Here is a 17599-nt window from a genome sequence, read left to right as displayed (position 1 = left end):
GCCCCTCTGGCATCTGTGGGTTAATCCTGTTATGTCCTGTCTTAGAGTTTGGATGGGGTATGTAGATTTTAGGTCTCTTTGTCTTCCTAAGCTTCTAGCTGGAGGCCTCCAACCTTCCTGAATGGATTACCACATCTGCATTTCTACAGAGCTGTTTTCTGTTTGGGGGAGGGAGACTTGGGGCTATTAAGAAAAACTGGGCATGCTTTCTGCCTCTTTAAGATCCTTTGAGGAAATATAATATTCTGCTCTTTTAATATTTTCTTCTCGGTGTGTGTGTGTGTGTGTGTGAGAGAGAGAGAGAGAGAGAGAGAGAGAGACTTTCCACAAGAGTAACGTGTAAGAGGCAATGATTTTCACTGATCTTTTTTCTTCAGTTGCCTTGACACCAAAAAGCCAAGCCTCAATTAGCTATACAGCAAAAATAATGGGAGTTTTCCTTTTAAGGTTCTGGCAGCTGTTATGAAAGGGCAGAGGAGAAAAAATTGTTTCTCCTATATTGTTATCCTAAAGAATCCATCCCCATGCTTGCTTTTAATTAAAACTCTGAACACTCATTCTGAATTATGCTGCCAAAATCTTAAAGAACTCTCTCCAAAACACAGCATGTCAATTTGACACTGCATACAGTTAACTTCTGAATTGGGCATCGTATAGATGCCATGGCCACTTTGGCTCTGCTTCATTGGTTACTTTACAATCTGACATCCTGTCAATACAAGCAGATAGCATAAATTATTGTAAATGTAAATTAGGGATACTAAAAGCTAAGTAGAACTTATAAGCAATGGTTTATGTAGCTAGTTTGCATTTGTGCTTAAAAAAAGGATATTTCTCAATTACAAACTAAGGAGTGGAGATAAGATGAAAAAAAGTCTTCAGAAATATGTAATAGCTGCACAGACGACAATTTTATAACAAGACAGTACAGAGCAGCATCTATATAGGCTTTTTATGTGTGCTAAAATTTGCTGGAAGGCTACATAGTTTTGACTTTTTCCTAGATTACACATGGCTGAAACTTGTTTCTGCAAACAATGTTTCAAAACAAGTGCTTTACAACTCTCCCATGCCATTTTAGTACTTTAACTTTCTAGCTATGCTACATTTCATTTTTACAAAACAGTGTTTTAAAACTTGTATTCTCAAGGGAAAAAGCTATTTTTGACACTATTCTCCTAAACCAGAAAAATCTAGAATTTGCCTTTCCAAGCTTTTTGTAGTCTTAAAATCCTTCTTGATCGGATTCACTGGACATACTGAGTCCCAAACTAGCCAACATATTTTTGCTTAAGTTGTGGTGCAAACAAAATTGGTATATAGTTAACTTACAGCTGCATGTCATGAAAACTAGAAAATTGGGTTAGTAGCACTTGAGAATTTCTTATATGTTACACAACTGAGTCTCATGAGTTCTGTTGTACAGCTGGCTGCCAGGAAGCAAGTTAGCAAGCTTTAAATTTACCACAGGCCAGAGATAAGGAAGCCTGGGCTTTACCACAGTTGGCTGGATAAAACAGCTCTTGTAAAGTGTTTTTGCAGGACCTTTGTGGATAGATTGTACTTATGATCACACAGACGTTGAGACCAGTAAGCTATCAATTAGATAACCAATCCATTGGAGAAGCAATAAATGAGGTCAAAATAAATCTAAGAACAAAAACACTGTAGGATATTCACAGGGAAGAGCTGAATTCCTGATAAGTTGTTTTCAACAGTCTCTGGAGGGACAATATGGTAAGTAAGCTGAACCTCCCCCTCCTCAAATAGTAGCTGCAGAGTCTGTTGTTCTGTTAGCACTCGTCTAGCTTCCCACATCTGCTAAGTTAAGCCTTCTGGTCCTAGATCTTCATTAAATGCCTCTGCCAGGACTAAGTGACTGGGCTTCTGAATCTAAGAGATTGTCAGTGATACGGGTGACGGGTTCTACGGACTTGCTGGTTCTGTTAAAGTCAATAAGATCATTGGCTCTGTATTGCTGGAATCTCCAGTGACAGGATTGCTACCACTTGTAGCACTTCTGACTCCACTTTCTTCCTAAATTAGATGTATTCTGATAATACAAAGAGGCAGGACTAGAACTCATGGTCTTCCAATTTCTAGCCTAACGCCTTCACTACTATACCAAACCGGCTCTCGACTGTATTTATAGTCTTCATTTAAGAGGGCATGTCAACTGACAGGGCAGTTGACATGTTGCGTGTTGATGTATTCAGAAACAGAATTATCAGATTAAAATTGTATAAACAGTCCTCAACTTACAACTACAATTGAGCCCAATATTTCTGTTGCTAAGCAAGACTTTGTTAAGTGAATTTTGCCCTATTTTATGACCTTTCTTGCCACAGTTATTAAGTGAATTGTTAGAATTGTTAAATTAGTAACACAGTTGTTAAAATGAATCTGGCTTCCCCATTGACTTTGCTTGTCAGAAGATTGCAAAAGGTGATCACATGATCCCTGGGACACGGTAACCGTGATAAATATGAGTCAATTGGCAGATGCTGCAACAGTCGTACGTGTGAAAAATGGTCATAAATCACTTTTTCAGTGCTGTCGTATCTTTGAACGGTCACTAAATGAACTGCTGTAAGTCAAAAACTACCAGTAAACATTCAGAATGGCACTAGATGTCAATAAAGAGACAGAGAAAGTTCTAACTGTACTGTCATCCGGTGGGCAACTTTATGCTTCATTGCTCTATTTTGAAAGAATGTGTTTAACTATTTCACTGATTAATTGTATCATCAAATCCCATAAAATGCTAATGATATATTCTAACTTACTCTGCAGGTATAAAAATTTACTCTGTGCTGTGAAAACATCCACCCACACACACTATCTTCAAAATAGTTCTCTAGTGCTCGATGAATCACTCTAATGATTTTTAACGCCTATCATTCATAAACTTTAAAATCACAGTGAAAGACATAGACAAGATGATACTTGAAGTATAAGCTCCAACCCCTGCGATCTCCAGGTAACACTAAGTGTAGGTGGGCCAAATCCTTCCGCATGAGACCATAACCACTATTGATCCTCATGAGGCTGCAGTGTGACCATAGTAAGGTTTATGATGTCAAAGTGCATGTGGAACAGATTGATTCTGATAATGCAAACAATTGCTACAATAGAAGCAGACTTTTCTCAAGGCATTCACTTTGTCACTGATGATAAACTTTAGCACTTGGACTGCGTGAAGGAGGTGCAAATAGAATGAGACAACTAGTCATTCACCAAAGCTTTCTCCTTGGCCACATTTTTTTGATTTTGAGGTGCTAGGAGACTGGTTTTTTTTTCCTGTTTTGCAGGTGTACCTTTCCCCAAGAATTTTCAGCAGGTCTGCACAAAGATCCTCACACGCCTCTTCAGGGTTTTCGTCCATGTTTATATCCATCACTTTGACAGCATCATCAGTATCGGTGCTGAAGCTCATGTCAACACTTGCTACAAACACTTTTACTACTTCATCAATGAATTCAGTTTGGTTGATCAAAGGGAATTAGAACCACTGGTAAGAAACATCCTATCATCCTTCTTACTTCTAAACAGGGTTTCCTTTGGACAGTGCTTTTTTTGTAAAAGAAAAAGGTGCCGGAACACACACATGTCATACAACCCGCCTTGCCTACCCTACAAGGTTCCATCCAAAAAAGGTGCCGGAACTCCGTTCTGAGCGTTCTATGAGAAAAAAAGCCCTGCCTTTGGATGAAAGAATGCTGGAAAGAGCAGTTGTGCAGAAATAACACGGGGATCCTTTAGCTTATTGTTTTCCAGGTTCCTAGTGATTAAGCCATCCATAATTAATCTGCATAGGCAGATTATTTTTTATGTTGCACAGACAGGAAAGTAAATTAGGGAGACATTTGGGATGGTGGTGGATAAGAATATACTTTTGGAACAAGACAAATTGATCCAGAATAGAACAAAGAAACCACCAAAGCAGAAATCTCATCTACACAACAATGACCTGCAACTCTATTTGAATACCCCCAAGGCATCTGTATTCCTACATTTTTTGGAGAACAGGGACTTAATACATTTTGGGGGGGCTTTAAAATTACATATAGGTAATTCAAGAGCTGCACTAAAACTTCCAGTTGTGTACTTCCTAGGTGTCTTAAGGAATGCATGCATGATAAGTCACAGGAGTAAAAAAAAAAATCCCCATCAAGGTTCCAGTGAAGCATAAATTCACTTATTGTTTATTATTAGATTTATATGGTATCTTTCATCTAAAAGCTCAAGATAGCTTACAAAAGAACCTTTTATTTTATCCCCACAAAAGCAACCCTGTGAAACAGATTTAGAGGGGAGTGACATCCCTCTATTTAAAGGTAACACAGCAACTTCCCATGCCATGCTTAGCCATGCGTTTTAAAACATAGTTTGTTGACTAAACCAAATTTGGTTGGCTTTACCCATTGCATAAGCCAAAAGCCATATCTTATGAACCATAGTAGCTGGGTTCATTTATTGCACTAAATTAAAGGTAAAGGTAAAGGTTCCCCCGCACATGCGTGCTAGTCGTTTCCAACTCTAGGGGCCGGTGCTCATCTCCGTTTCATAGCCGAAGAGCCAGCGCTCATCCGAGGACGTCTCCGTGGTCATGTGGCCGGCATGACTAGACGCCAAAGGCGCACGGAACGCTGTTACCTTCCCACCGTAGTGGTCCCTATTTTTCTACTTGCATTTTTACGTGCTTTCGAACTGCTAGGTTGGCAGAAGCTGGGACAAGTAACAGGCGCTCACTCTGTTACGCGGCACTCGGGATTCGACCCGCCAAACTGCCGACCTTCTGATCGACAAGCTCAGCGTCCTAACCCACTGAGCCACCGCGTCCCTTCTGCACTAAATTATAATATGTTTTTTTTAGGTTTTCAATTTAGCAAGATACGTGAGCCCAGCTGCATCAAAAGGAATTGCTCCACCTGAAATCTATTTTTTTCTGAATAAGGCATTTGCTGTTTGGGAGCAGTTTTGTAGATGAGAATATATATGCAGGGTTTCACATACATCAGAATAACTGCTGATCCTAAAAGGCATTTAAAACACAGGAAATCAATGAAGGTGGGAAGGAGGAAAAAAAATGTACAATAACTTCCCTCCTTCCTGCTGTTACCCTTAAGGCATAATAAGAGGAAGTCTCTCCACAAATATCCTTGTAAAGTGGCAGTAACGTACGCTCAGTATTGTTGGCTAGCCAAATGGGAATTGTTCTTTGTACCGTATTGTTCAATCAATTGATTTTTAACTATTCTTTAAAGATATGAATTTGTCCTTTTGGTGCTAAGATATGCACAGCTGCATGGCTTTTATTCCTCCTCCTGTTCCCAGATTCAAGGTGAAATGTGATTAACAACATACCTATCAGCATCCATTCCTAAGCCCAGGAATGCCGACATGATGAAATGTGTGTCATGACATCATTGTGCAAGCTCAGCCCTTTTGCAGTTGCAACATGATCACATATAAGAATGCAAGGAACACAGTTTGCCTCATGACATTGTGAAGCGCATTGTATTGCTGGTTGTAGAGGAATGCTTAAATAACCTTGGAATAGAAAAGAGGAAATAAAAGATAACTCAGTCCTGGGGAAGGGACAGTGTGAGAAAGAAACTCAAAATAATTCTGCCTTAAATTCGATTGGTGTTAAGAGTAGGCACAGAGAAAGTCTGGTGGGCTTTCAGTTAGTATAAAGGTAGAAGTAAAGGTTTTCCCTGCCCAGTCGTTTCTGACTCAAGGGGGCGGTGTTCATCTCCATTTCTTAGCCAAGGGTACCAGTGTTGTTTGAAGACATTTTCACGTGGTCACACGGCCAAGGCACACAGAATGTTGTTATCTTCCCACTGAAGTGGTACCTATTTATCTACTTGCAGTTGCATGCTTTCAAGCTGCTAGGTGGGTAGGAACTGGGGCAAGTAATGGGAGCTGACTCCATCACAAGTCATTCAGGTATTGAACTTGGACTGTCACCTCCAGCTGACAAACTCAGCATCTTTAACCACTGAACCATCATGCCCCCTTCAGTTAGTGTACCCTACTTGAATTAAGTAGCGTTTATGTAATCTGTCTGAACTGTCTGCTTCTACCCTGGTTTATCTCAATGGGAGATATTTGCCCCACACTGAAGACCTTATGAGCATATCTGTTATTACACTGACAATTGCACAACTTTCGTATTGCAGTTGCAAACTTCATTCCTTCTCTAAGGTTATGGGGTGCAAGATTACTGAAATACCTATAACTATTGTTAGCTTAAATGCTTTGACAAGAATCCTTCTACAAAGATAAGCAAAAAACATAGCAAATTCATAGCAAATTGCCACCAAATTAATTCTGTTCCTGACAGAAATCTCTAATATTGGGAAGAGTCTATGTTCTCCACTCTGTACGAGTTCTTACTTTGTTATGAGAGAGAAAATAGGGGAAAAATATGGAATGGAATGCAATTGGGGAAAAAAAATCACAGAAGTTCCCTGTGGATGGGCTCTAGCAGGAGTCCTGAAAACTTGGAAGACTAAACCTCTGGTCTTGGTGACAGGCCCAGATTGGATCCTGGGTTGGGGAAAGTTCCTAAATAACATTCCTGCTTTACATGTTTGAAAGTCACCTTGTGGTGAGATGGGTGGCAAACAAATTTTAAAAATAAATAAATAAAAATAAACAGCAGGGAAAGACATCCATTCTGCTTACGGTAAGTAGATGAGGAGGCGAGGAATAAGATTCAATTTTTGTATAATGGGTACAGCTTAGGTATAGTTATTCTATTACACAGGCATTAAGGCTATTTGCATCTGCCCATTCTCTCTCTAACCGTCCCTTCTTCCATCTCTGTTCTTGCACTAGTAATTGGAAGAATTAGGGGGGGCAGTCCTAATTTTGTATAAATCGGTAGGAAACATGTTGGACACACTGAACTTCCTTCCATGTAAATGCAGAATTGTGCTGTAAATGTTTCCTTTGGGAACTTCATTTCAGGTTTGAATAGTAATTTAGAAACAAGAGTAGTTCCTTCTTTTCTGATTATTTTACATAGGCTTATATAGTATAAAGAGCATCACTACTTGTGGCCAGTGTTTTAGCACTTCCAGGAAGGTGTGCAGATCCAAGGATGACCTCTCTTTTCACGTCAGATGATGCTGTAGCCGGAGGCTTGTGAAAGTGAGGAATGCTAATTTTCTCCTCTATTTTCTATTGACTGGGGAACAGAGGTTCATTGCAGTGAAAACAATTTCTGAAATAGCTTGGTTTCATTTTCTTGTGCTTGACAGGAAAAAAAATTCCGAATGTCTTACCTCTCTTCTAGTCACTCTCTCAAGCTCATGGGACTACACTGGATGATGGAACCAACATAATAGTCATTCTGGGATATTATCAGTAGTCTTCCAGAGAATGGAAACACTGAGAGTTGAAACAAAAATAAACAGAGTGAATGTATATATATATATTACTTCTTTAAAAGTGGGGTTTGATGCAAAGCTTTGCAGGGTAGGGGTGGGGAACAATCGGTTATTGGTTGGAAATAGAATGTGGGTTAGGACGCTGAGCTTGTCGATCAGAAGGTCGGCAGTTTGGCAGGTCGAATCCCGAGTGCCATGTAACAGAGTGAGCGCCTGTTACTCGTCCCAGCTTCTGCCAACCTAGCAGTTCGAAAGCACGTAAAAATGCAAGTAGAAAAATAGGGACCACTACGGTGGGAAGGTAACAGCGTTCCGTGCGCCTTTGGCGTCTAGTCATGCCAGCCACATGACCACGGAGATGTCCTCGGACAAGTGCTGGCTCTTCGGCTTTGAAACGGAGATGAGCACCGGCCCCTAGAGTTGGAAACGACTAGCACGCATGTGTGGGGGAACCTTTACCTTTACCTTTAACCAAATCAAAGTAACACATGTGGAAGTATGGCTGGGATTCTAAATGTCTCGAGGTTTTGAACCTCTGGATCTATATATGCTGGCCTCACCTCCTACCTTGGTAGGAGATCATTAATGCTGCCACAGGACATCTCAACTACTGTCCTTCATCTATTCAATCTGTGAAAAATAAGGCTCCCAGAACCTTCTATTTATTAAGAGGTAAAATCAGAAAAAACAAAGACATTTTATAATACAGCCTCCTGGGTTTATAACATAAAGGTGTACAGCTAAAGATTTCAGTGCTTCCTTCCTTAATTTGAGTTCCATCTCATAGGGGATAAATGAAATCAAATATATATATTTGATATATATATATATATATATATATATATATATATATATATATATATATATATATATATATATATATATATATAAATGAACTCAAAATATAGTACCTGGGCCCTGATTTATACAGAATATATGCAATGGTCTAAACCAGGGGTGTCAAACTGCTGGCCCATGTGCTGGTTGCATCATGTGGAGGCTACGCCCACCCCATCTCCTGCAATGGAAAACAAACAAACAAACAAAAAACACGTCACGTGACGCAGTGAGTTTGACACCCGTGGCCTAAACAGAACATATGACAGTGATCGTCTGCTGTAATTAAGGATGCAGATTTTAAGCTCATAAAAGAAGAGAAATCGTCTGGAAAACAGTCTTACAATGATACTGAATGTCCTACTTGCTCAGAAAAGAAGGTATAAGAGAAAAGAAAGCTTAATGCAAAGCCTAATTTTTCTGAAGTTTTCAACTATTAGAGACCATTTAATCCCAAAGCAAAGTCTTTCTTTTTTTCTGGATCTCTCCTGACTTATTTAATGTAATGCCAGACATTTATCAGAGGGGCTTAGGGTAGCAGGCATAGCAACTTCCTTTTTCCCTGGAGATTTCCATCTCTTTAAAAGATTGAAATCTTAAAATAGCAAATATGCAAATGAAGACCAGTCTTTAGATTGACAGATAAGTTACAGTATTGTGAATGCAGATTGGCTATTGTAACAACACACATACTTTCCCTCCCTCCCTCCCTCTCTTTGCAAATCAAGAAGATGGAACTCAGTAACTTAACGAAGTAGGCAACCACTCTATTTTTTATAAATGGGAAAAGGGCTGAGACACAGAAACCTCCTCAAATATCTGTAGATGTTCTCAAAGTGTTTATTTCATACTTAAAAACAAGTTATGGCACTTTATCCAATTTATCCAATATGCCACCAAAAGTTCATATGTTTGCAGAAATGCTTCTTTTTCCTTGATCTTTGCATGTGCAGCTTTTGGATATTTTACTGAATCCTTCCAGAAATGTCTTTCTTTTCACTCGGTACTACAAAATGAATTGCTTAATTCTCTCCATCTAGGACTAATTTTAGAGATGCATCTCCTAATAAAGCAATAAAACAGCTTTTAGTTACAATAATAATGCCAAAACATATAGCAATCCAGGAAATACACAGGTTGCTATAGGGATTTCCTCCCCGCCCCCCAATCAAAGCTGTCTGACACAGAGATGCTTGTGTCAAGAAGCAACATTGAAGAAAATAACCCAGTGTGATATAAATGGGATATGCAGAGGAGAGAGAGAAAGAAAAGAAATTGGAATTCTATTTATGGCAATAAATAAAATTTTGACATGAGCACAACATTTTTCTCAGAAATAGCTGAATTCCCAGGCTCTTCTTTAGTTAAATTTATATATCTACTCTTTAGTTAAACTTATATATCTACTCATTTCCCCAATTTAATCAATCAAATCGAAGGTTCAATTGCATAGTTGGATCACTTTAGAACTGTTAACGGGGATGAGTACTGTAACTAGCTTTCTATATTTCCTTATTACTAAACATCAAATCAGATGACCCTCTCTCCTTTACTGGCAAGCTCCTCTTGTTGCTATTATTGTACAATGTATGATACAGAAGTCAGGACTGACCTTTATTTAGATAGATATAATAAGCTGCTTAAACATAGGCAACTGTAATTGCAACCATAATGGCAATTCCAAAACTTTTTACTTATTTGAAATAATTTCCCATGAATTATTGCATGTCAGTTATTTGATCAGGGCTATACAACTTTGGCAACTTTAGGACTTGTGGACTTCAACTCCCAGAATTCCCTAGCCAGAAGTCTTAAGGTTGTCGAGGTTGGACAAAGGTTGTTAAGGTTAGAAATACAGTTCATTATATGAGCTTCCCTCTTCAAATTGTAAATTCTTTATGCTATTTGAACGACATGGAAGGGCTTTTGTCATCCTTGTTCATCTGTGATAAAAAGTTTACTTGCTATTTCCCACAGCGATGTCCTTTCTTATTGTCACAATGAAGCTAGATAGAATATTGATTTTATCCTCCTTTTCCTTACCTATATTTTTCTCTTATATCTCTGTTTCTTTGTGATAGCAAAAGAAAAATAGTAAAAAAAAAGTGGAAATTGAATTTGTAAACACAACACAGGTTTTTGCAAATATCAGTATTGTCTTTGAGCCTTTTGTTTATCATCATGGCAACTCAAAGAGTCATTGCCACCCACCCCATTGCCAGCAATGGCAAAAAAGTTGTGATACGTCGCGACACATCACGTGACAATGCGAGTTTGACACCCCTGCTCTAGAGTACCTCTTATTTGGTAAAAAAAAGAAAGAAAAAAAATCATAATACATGTGAATGTTGAACAATTATAAATTTGTAGATGTTAATGACATAACAGATGTTAAAATTTGGATGTATTTTGTTTAAGGAATACTGTGCAACTATTTTGACATAATTGACAACTGAAAACTTGCAATATTGTTCCTTTATATTATCTAACCATCATGTAGTATTTGCATACATGAGGCTATTTTTCTAAAAGTTGACTCAGGTTTCTTTCAAATAAATAGAATGTATTCGTTCGTTCATTCATTCATTCATTCATTCATTCATTCATTCTTCATTTTCTTGCAGAAGGAAATGACCCAAAGGATTTGCCATTAAAGATATTTTAGACAATGTTACAATATCAACATTTATATGTACAAAGTGTTCTGATGATGCTCCAATGGACAACTGCTAAGAATCTGAGGAACTTTCAGTCTTGGAGTAAGCTTCCAATACAATTTAAATTAATTGCTGTGGACTTCAGTAATTTTATTTTTATTTCTCTTGCTCTGTGACCTTGTGATTCTTGCTACCTATATTGTTCTATTTTGCTTTCATCCTCTGGAAGCTGCAGATAATCCATCTACAGTGGCTGAAAGTTGAGGAAAATATTCCAAGTGGAAGAATGACATCATCCTACATTGCCTGTCAAAGAAGAAATATTTTTCTGTAATTCTATCTTGTACTTCAAGGAAGCATGGATGATCCTTGTCACTTCAAAAATGTGAATACTTTTTTCTAAGAAATAAGTAAAAACAGTTTAATTTACAAAGGCAGAGATACTGCCCAGAGGGATGCAAGGGTGATGGGTGGTAGAGAAATGTGATAGCTAAATAAATAAATAAAATGTTTTGAAAAATATAATACCACTGAGATTATTTGATTGGAAAAATATTTTCTGTAAGACACAAGTGAATAGGAAATAAGAGAAAAGAACAAAGAAGCATTAAGCCTTTTGGTGCAGATTTCTCCTAATTTCAATTGCCTTGCATATACAGTATTGACATCTAGTATATACTGAAAAAAGCACAGTTGCATTCCACTAAAATAACTAGCACAGCATTTGATTTTAGATTTACTTGCATCAGTGAGTCAAACAGTGAGTCAAATCAGTGAGTCAAACAACACTTGAGGCCCTTGAGGACCACTCGGAGGCTTCAACTGGTGCAGAATGCGGCTGCGCGAGTTGTGATGGGGGTTTCCTGATACTCCCATGTAACACCTCTACTCCGCGAGCTGCATTGGCTCCCGGTTGCCCTCCGGTGAGATTCAAGGTGCTGGTGATGACCTATAAAGCCCTGAATGGCTTGGGTCCGGGTTATTTGAGGCAACACCTGCTGCCAGCATCAAGTTCCCTTCGTCCAGTGAGCTCACACAGGGAGGGTCTTCTCAGGGTGCCGCCGGTAAAAGATTGTCGGCGGATAACACCCAGGGGGAGGGCCTTCTCTGCGGGTGCGCCTGCCCTCTGGAACCAGCTGCCCGTGGAGCTCAGGACCGCCCCTGAACTTCGTTCATTCCGCCGGGACCTGAAGACCTGGCTCTTTGAGCTCTCCGGCCCAGGCTGAGAATTTTTAACTGGGGTTTTTATTTTTTAGGGATAATTTAATCTTTTTAAATTGTTTTTTAACTTTTGTATTTTGTATTGGTTTGATTTTAAAATACCCTGTAAACCGCCCTGAGTCCTTCGGGAAAGGGCGGTATATAAATCTTAAAAAAAAAACACTGGGGAAATACAACTATCACCACGTTGATACCAAGCTCAGCAACATCATCAGTGCCAGAAAACTATTAAGTAGTTTCTTAAAAGAATATAGCTATAGGCCATGAAAGATACACACTTTGCTTAACAAATTCTAGTGTATTTATTTTGTATAAGTCATTAAGATTCTATTGCAAACTGAGCTGGGAAGTCAAGTATTTCAAGTGTTGAAATACCCGAGACTGAATCTGAGCCAGGATCTTTCTATAGTTTTAAACTCCTGGGTTAGTTTTTGTAGGGGAGGGGCTCTTTTTGGTTTCTATTCTCTTCTTTTACTTTTCTTCTTTTGCTCTCTTTCCCTTTCTGCATCCGTATTTATCATTTGTGTTGCCTTCTCGTTTTTTCCTTATGAAAGTTTAAATTAAAATTTCAAGAGTTGTGGGTTGATGGCACTTCTCTGCGGCTTGAGAAAGATACAGATTCATATTGTCTTCAAGCCAAGAAATTACAAGATCACAGAGAAAATAACTTCTGCAAATAAATAATATACTAAGGTGTTTGTTATTTTCGTTCCCTTTTTCTGGTTTACATAATATGTTCTATATTCTTTCCTCCAGTCTTTTTGTCGGCTGAATATATTCAAGCGTAACTTTAATTTCTATTCCTCAGTGCCAGTTTTATGGTGTTTTAAAATGCTTGGAAGAGCCAGTTTAGTGGTAGTGGTTAAGGCATTAGGCTAGGAACCAGGAGAATATGGGTGAGCTTGAGCCAGTCACTCTCTCAAATCCTACAAAGCAGGCAATGGCAAACCGCTACTAAAAAATCTTATTTTATTTATTTTTATTTTAATTCCATTTATATCCTGCCCTTCTCCGAAGACTCAGGGCGGCTTACAAGCTTAGCAGTAGCCTTCATTCTATGTATATGCCTGCTTATTAGGGCTTTCACACACACACACCCAAGCGGCATTATTACAAAGTCAGCTTAATTGCCCCCAACAATCTGGGTCCTCATTTTACCTACCTCGGAAGGATGGAAGGCTGAGTCAACCTTGAGCCTGGTGGGATGCGAACCTGCACTAATTGCAGGCAGCTGGTGTTACTTAAGGAGGCATTAGCCCACTGCTCCACCAAGGCTCAGAATACTAAATACTAAAAAATCTTGCCAAGAAACCTACAGGGACTAGTCCAGGCAGTCCACAGGAGTCAACCCATGAGCCGTGGTGGTGCAATGGTTACAATGCAGTATTGCAGGCTAATTCTGCTGATTGCCAGCAGTTCGATTCTGACTGGCTCAAAATTGACTCAGCCTTTCATCCTTCCGAGGTTGGTAAAATGAGGGCCCAGATTGTTGAGGGCTATATTCTGACTCTGTAAACCACTTAGGGCTGTAAAGGACTATGAAGCAGTTAAAGTAGCTATTGCTATTTGAAAACATGAGCATGCACACACACACAAACAAACACACACACATACCACACAAACAAAACCACACACAAATAGAAGTTCACTTTATCAGACAGAATTATTAAAAATATGGTTTGAGTCTCAGTCAATCCATTTTAGTTATTAGACCTTCTGGTGGCAAACAAAATAAAAAGGGGAAATGGTAAAAATGGATAAACTTGAATAAGGATATACACCAATCTTATCTTAAAGCTTATCATGGATCCCCTGCCAAAGCCTTAATACTTAGGTAACAAAAGTTCTAACATTCTGAGTTGTGCAACTCTCAGCTGTTTATCTAACATGCAATTATTTTACCATCTTCTAACCCAGGGTTTTTCAAATTGTGTTTTGCAAGGACCCTGGGGTTCCATGAAAAATTGATGAGGTCCATAAGAGACTGAGGTTCACTTGAATGCAGCTTAATTTCAGTCCCGGGAACTTTGCCTTTTGATGAAGGATTTTGGCAATTTTATTTTATTTTTATAACCAGCAGGTTCCACAGCCTGAAAATAAATCCGAAACTCCCTGCTCTGACATATTTGTTTGTACACTGATCTGTGACATTCTGTCTCTAGTGAAATACATTTGAAACTATTGTTGAACTAAAATTTCTTTGAAATGCAGGAATTTCCAGGAATTCTAGCCTCACCATGCCTTCTGCTATTTGGTCTTCATATGACTTGGAAACAGAGAGTTTGTTGGCTTTTCTGTTCTTCTAGTAGGAACTGTCGGACAAAAGCAAGTAGTCCTCAATTTGCAACAGTTCAATTAGCGACCATTCAAAGTTACAATGGAACTGAAAAATGTGACTTACGACTGTTTTTCACAGTTACGACCTTTGCAGCATTCCCATAGTCACATGATCAAAATTCAGATGCTTGGCAACTGGCTCATGTTTATGATAGTTGCAGTGTCCCGGGGTCATGTAATCACCTTTTGCAACCTTCTGACAAGCAAAGTCAAAGGGGAAGCCAGATTCACTTAACATCCTTATTACTAACTTATCAACTGCAATGATTCACTTAACAGTTGTGGCAAGAAAGATTGTAAAATGGGACAAAACTCATTTAACAAATGTCTTGCTCAACAACAGAAACTTTGGGTTCAATTGTGGTCATCATTTGAGAACTACTTGTAAAAAAAAGTAAAGATCTGGACTGTATGAACATCTTAACTACTGCATCGTACTGGCTCTTTAAGGTACGTATCTCCCCCCCCACTTTTTTTACAGGAAGAAAAGCTATATAATATCTTGTTAGTAACCAACAACAAAATATACTCTGAACCTAATGAAAATGGAAAGAATAGAGCTTCCATGTTGCCTACAGGCCTTATTTTAGAGCTGTTCTTTTTTTTTAACCGTAAATGGATTTAGCAGCACATTATTTCTGTTCCTGGTAGTTAGTGAGCTCAGTAAATATGTAGACAAAAGACTTCAGGGATATGAGGTCTAATTAGATCAGTATTTAGAAAGCACAGAAATCTTCCCATAATAACTAGGACATTGTATCGTACTATGGTGTAAATGCCAAATTATAGTTATTAATCTTTCATACTGCAGCATAGTTCTTCCTATAAAATCATTTTCTTTTCTATGCCAATTAGATTGTTTATTGGATTAAAAGCTTTGGGCTTGGATTTTTTTCCCCTCTTAAAATGACATGATAGTTGTTCATATTTAGGTGGACTTGAAGAATTAAACAATAAGCAGAATGTTTGAACCGAAGGAAGTATTATGTCTAGTTCTTCATCCAAGATATTCCAGGACTTTGGAAAAAGAAACCAAAACTAATTCCAACAGTAATAGGTCCTTTGGGTGCAATCCCAAAACATCTAGAGCACCACTTGAACACCATCGGTACCGACAAAATTACCAATTGCGAAAGGCAGCTTTACTTGGAACAGCTTTCATCCTGTGATGATATTTTTAACACCATAAGACAACATTTCTCTAGCCAAAGTTCTTGGGAATGAGTCAATAGGTGGATAAAAATGCCGAATCTAGTCTAAACATCTGACTGACTGTGCAACTAACATTCATAATAATCCTGCCCATGGTTATCCCTTGTGATATTTTGATGAGATTGAGAGCTATGCTAGCAGTGGTATATTCTAATAGGAGGGTAACCCAGGTTAGGCAAATCTCAGAAGAACCAGACTAAGCTTATCCATTAATCCATTAAAATTTATTTATTATACAATGGCGAGAAAACAACAAAGAATCATATATTGGATCAGTCATCTGTCAATAAGGATGGCATCAGATGTTAGAGTTCATGAGCATCTAGTCAAGTGGGCAACAGAACACAGAAGCTACAGTATGACTGGGCAATCAACGCTCAATCCTGTATGATTATGGAGAGCAGTGCTTTTTTTGTAAAAGAAAAAGGTGCCGGAACTCACACATGTCATACAACCCGCCTTGCCTACCCTACAAGGTTCCATCCAAAAAAGGTGCCGGAACTCCGTTCTGAGCGTTCTATGACAAAAAAAGCCCTGATGGAGAGAACAATCACAACTATAACCAAGATAAAAATATATTGTATTTGAAAATTGTGCCATTATGGCCTGCTATTATAAATAGGAACTAACAAAGTGGGGCTATTTAAAACAAATGTTTGAACTGTGGGAAAGAACTTATCCAGACTCAAATATCACTGAACATCAATTACCAGATCAAAGGAAATACATTATAAGAAATAAAATATTCAGGAATATAGAGATTCAAAAAAACTGTGAAAATGGAAGACACGGAAACAATAGCAGAATATAGAATAAACTCAGATAACAACTGGAAATATAAAGAAAATATAAAGAAAATAGCTGATATGAACTACAGAAATGATAACTTAGAAAAAATAATATTGGAGGCCAGGATTGCAACAAGATATGAATTTACCCTATGACATGAAGAATTAAAATGAAAAATTATGGCAAGTGCAGAATTACCAATAGAAAGGCAAAGATTCAGCATTGAAAGTAGTGCCTGAAAAAGGCCTGTCATCTATTAAGAAGGATGTGAATAAGGAACTTGCAAGGATTAAAATGCCAAATCCAGTCTAAACATCTGGTGACTATATGGCCAACCACAATAAGCCACACAAATCAATTTTCTCCATGACAATCTGTTCCCAACATGGTTTTCAAGTCTTCCAACAGTATGCTTTAATTGAGTCCAATGTTGCTGGTTATCATTTTCTCTTTCCTTCTACCATTCTCAGCATCATAGACTTCTCCAGAGAACTAGATTTGCATCTAATACATCCAAAGTATAACTATAGAAATTAAATTAAATCAATTCAATGACATTAAGTTACAAGCATCTTCATAGGCACCAATAGATAGTATTATACTATACAACTGAAGGCTGTGTTTACCATGTGTTTACTTCATCTAGTTAATACATTTCTGAGATTTCCCCCCCCCCCCCAATAATTTTAATTATAGGACTTCACTCAACCTGTAGTGTGCAACGTAGAAGAGGCTTCTGCATGCTCAAATTTCAACCCCTCTTCTGGGTTTTTCTGGCAGGCAAGAGTTGGAACACAGAGCTTTCCGTACATTGCAACAGTTTTCAAGCATCTCAGTATGAGGCAGAATTGATCCACACAGAGAGGGATTGCACACACTGTTTCAGAAATAGTTCCTTTTTGAGCATATTTTCATTGATCTTGAGTCCAATTGTGCTTTTAACACATTTTATTTATTGTTTCCAAGTCACATTTGGGACTTTGTCCTCAAATGGTACTTTATGTTTTCAACCTATTCAGGATCACTCTGTTTTTGTTTCAAGGAATAACAGAGTGGGAAGGTACCTTGAGACTTTCTAGTCGAACCCTCTGCTCAAGCAGGAAACCCTATACCATTCCATACAAATGGCTCTCCAGTCTCTTA

The 17599-nt window shown here is 38.3% G+C and overlaps 1 protein-coding gene across 1 annotated transcript in view; it reads left to right on the top strand.

Annotated features, from left to right (window-relative positions):
• The window catches only part of MOB3C (MOB kinase activator 3C), a gene marked incomplete at its 3' end in the record, with an annotated part of 33698 nt that extends 22804 nt beyond the window's left edge, over positions 1-10894 (top strand). The window contains exons 3-4 of the mRNA XM_083359629.1: positions 3312-3514; positions 10865-10894. Coding sequence (XP_083215755.1) covers positions 3312-3514; positions 10865-10894 — 233 coding nt within the window. The remainder of the gene's footprint in view (positions 1-3311; positions 3515-10864) is intronic.
• Between the last annotated feature and the right edge of the window lie 6705 nt (positions 10895-17599).

This window comes from Vipera ursinii, assembly GCF_947247035.1.
Source record: "Vipera ursinii genome assembly, chromosome: 3".
NCBI classification, from domain to species: domain Eukaryota; kingdom Metazoa; phylum Chordata; class Lepidosauria; order Squamata; family Viperidae; genus Vipera; species Vipera ursinii.
The sequence above is the reverse complement of the archived record's forward strand: the minus strand, read 5'-3'. Positions and strand labels throughout refer to the sequence as shown.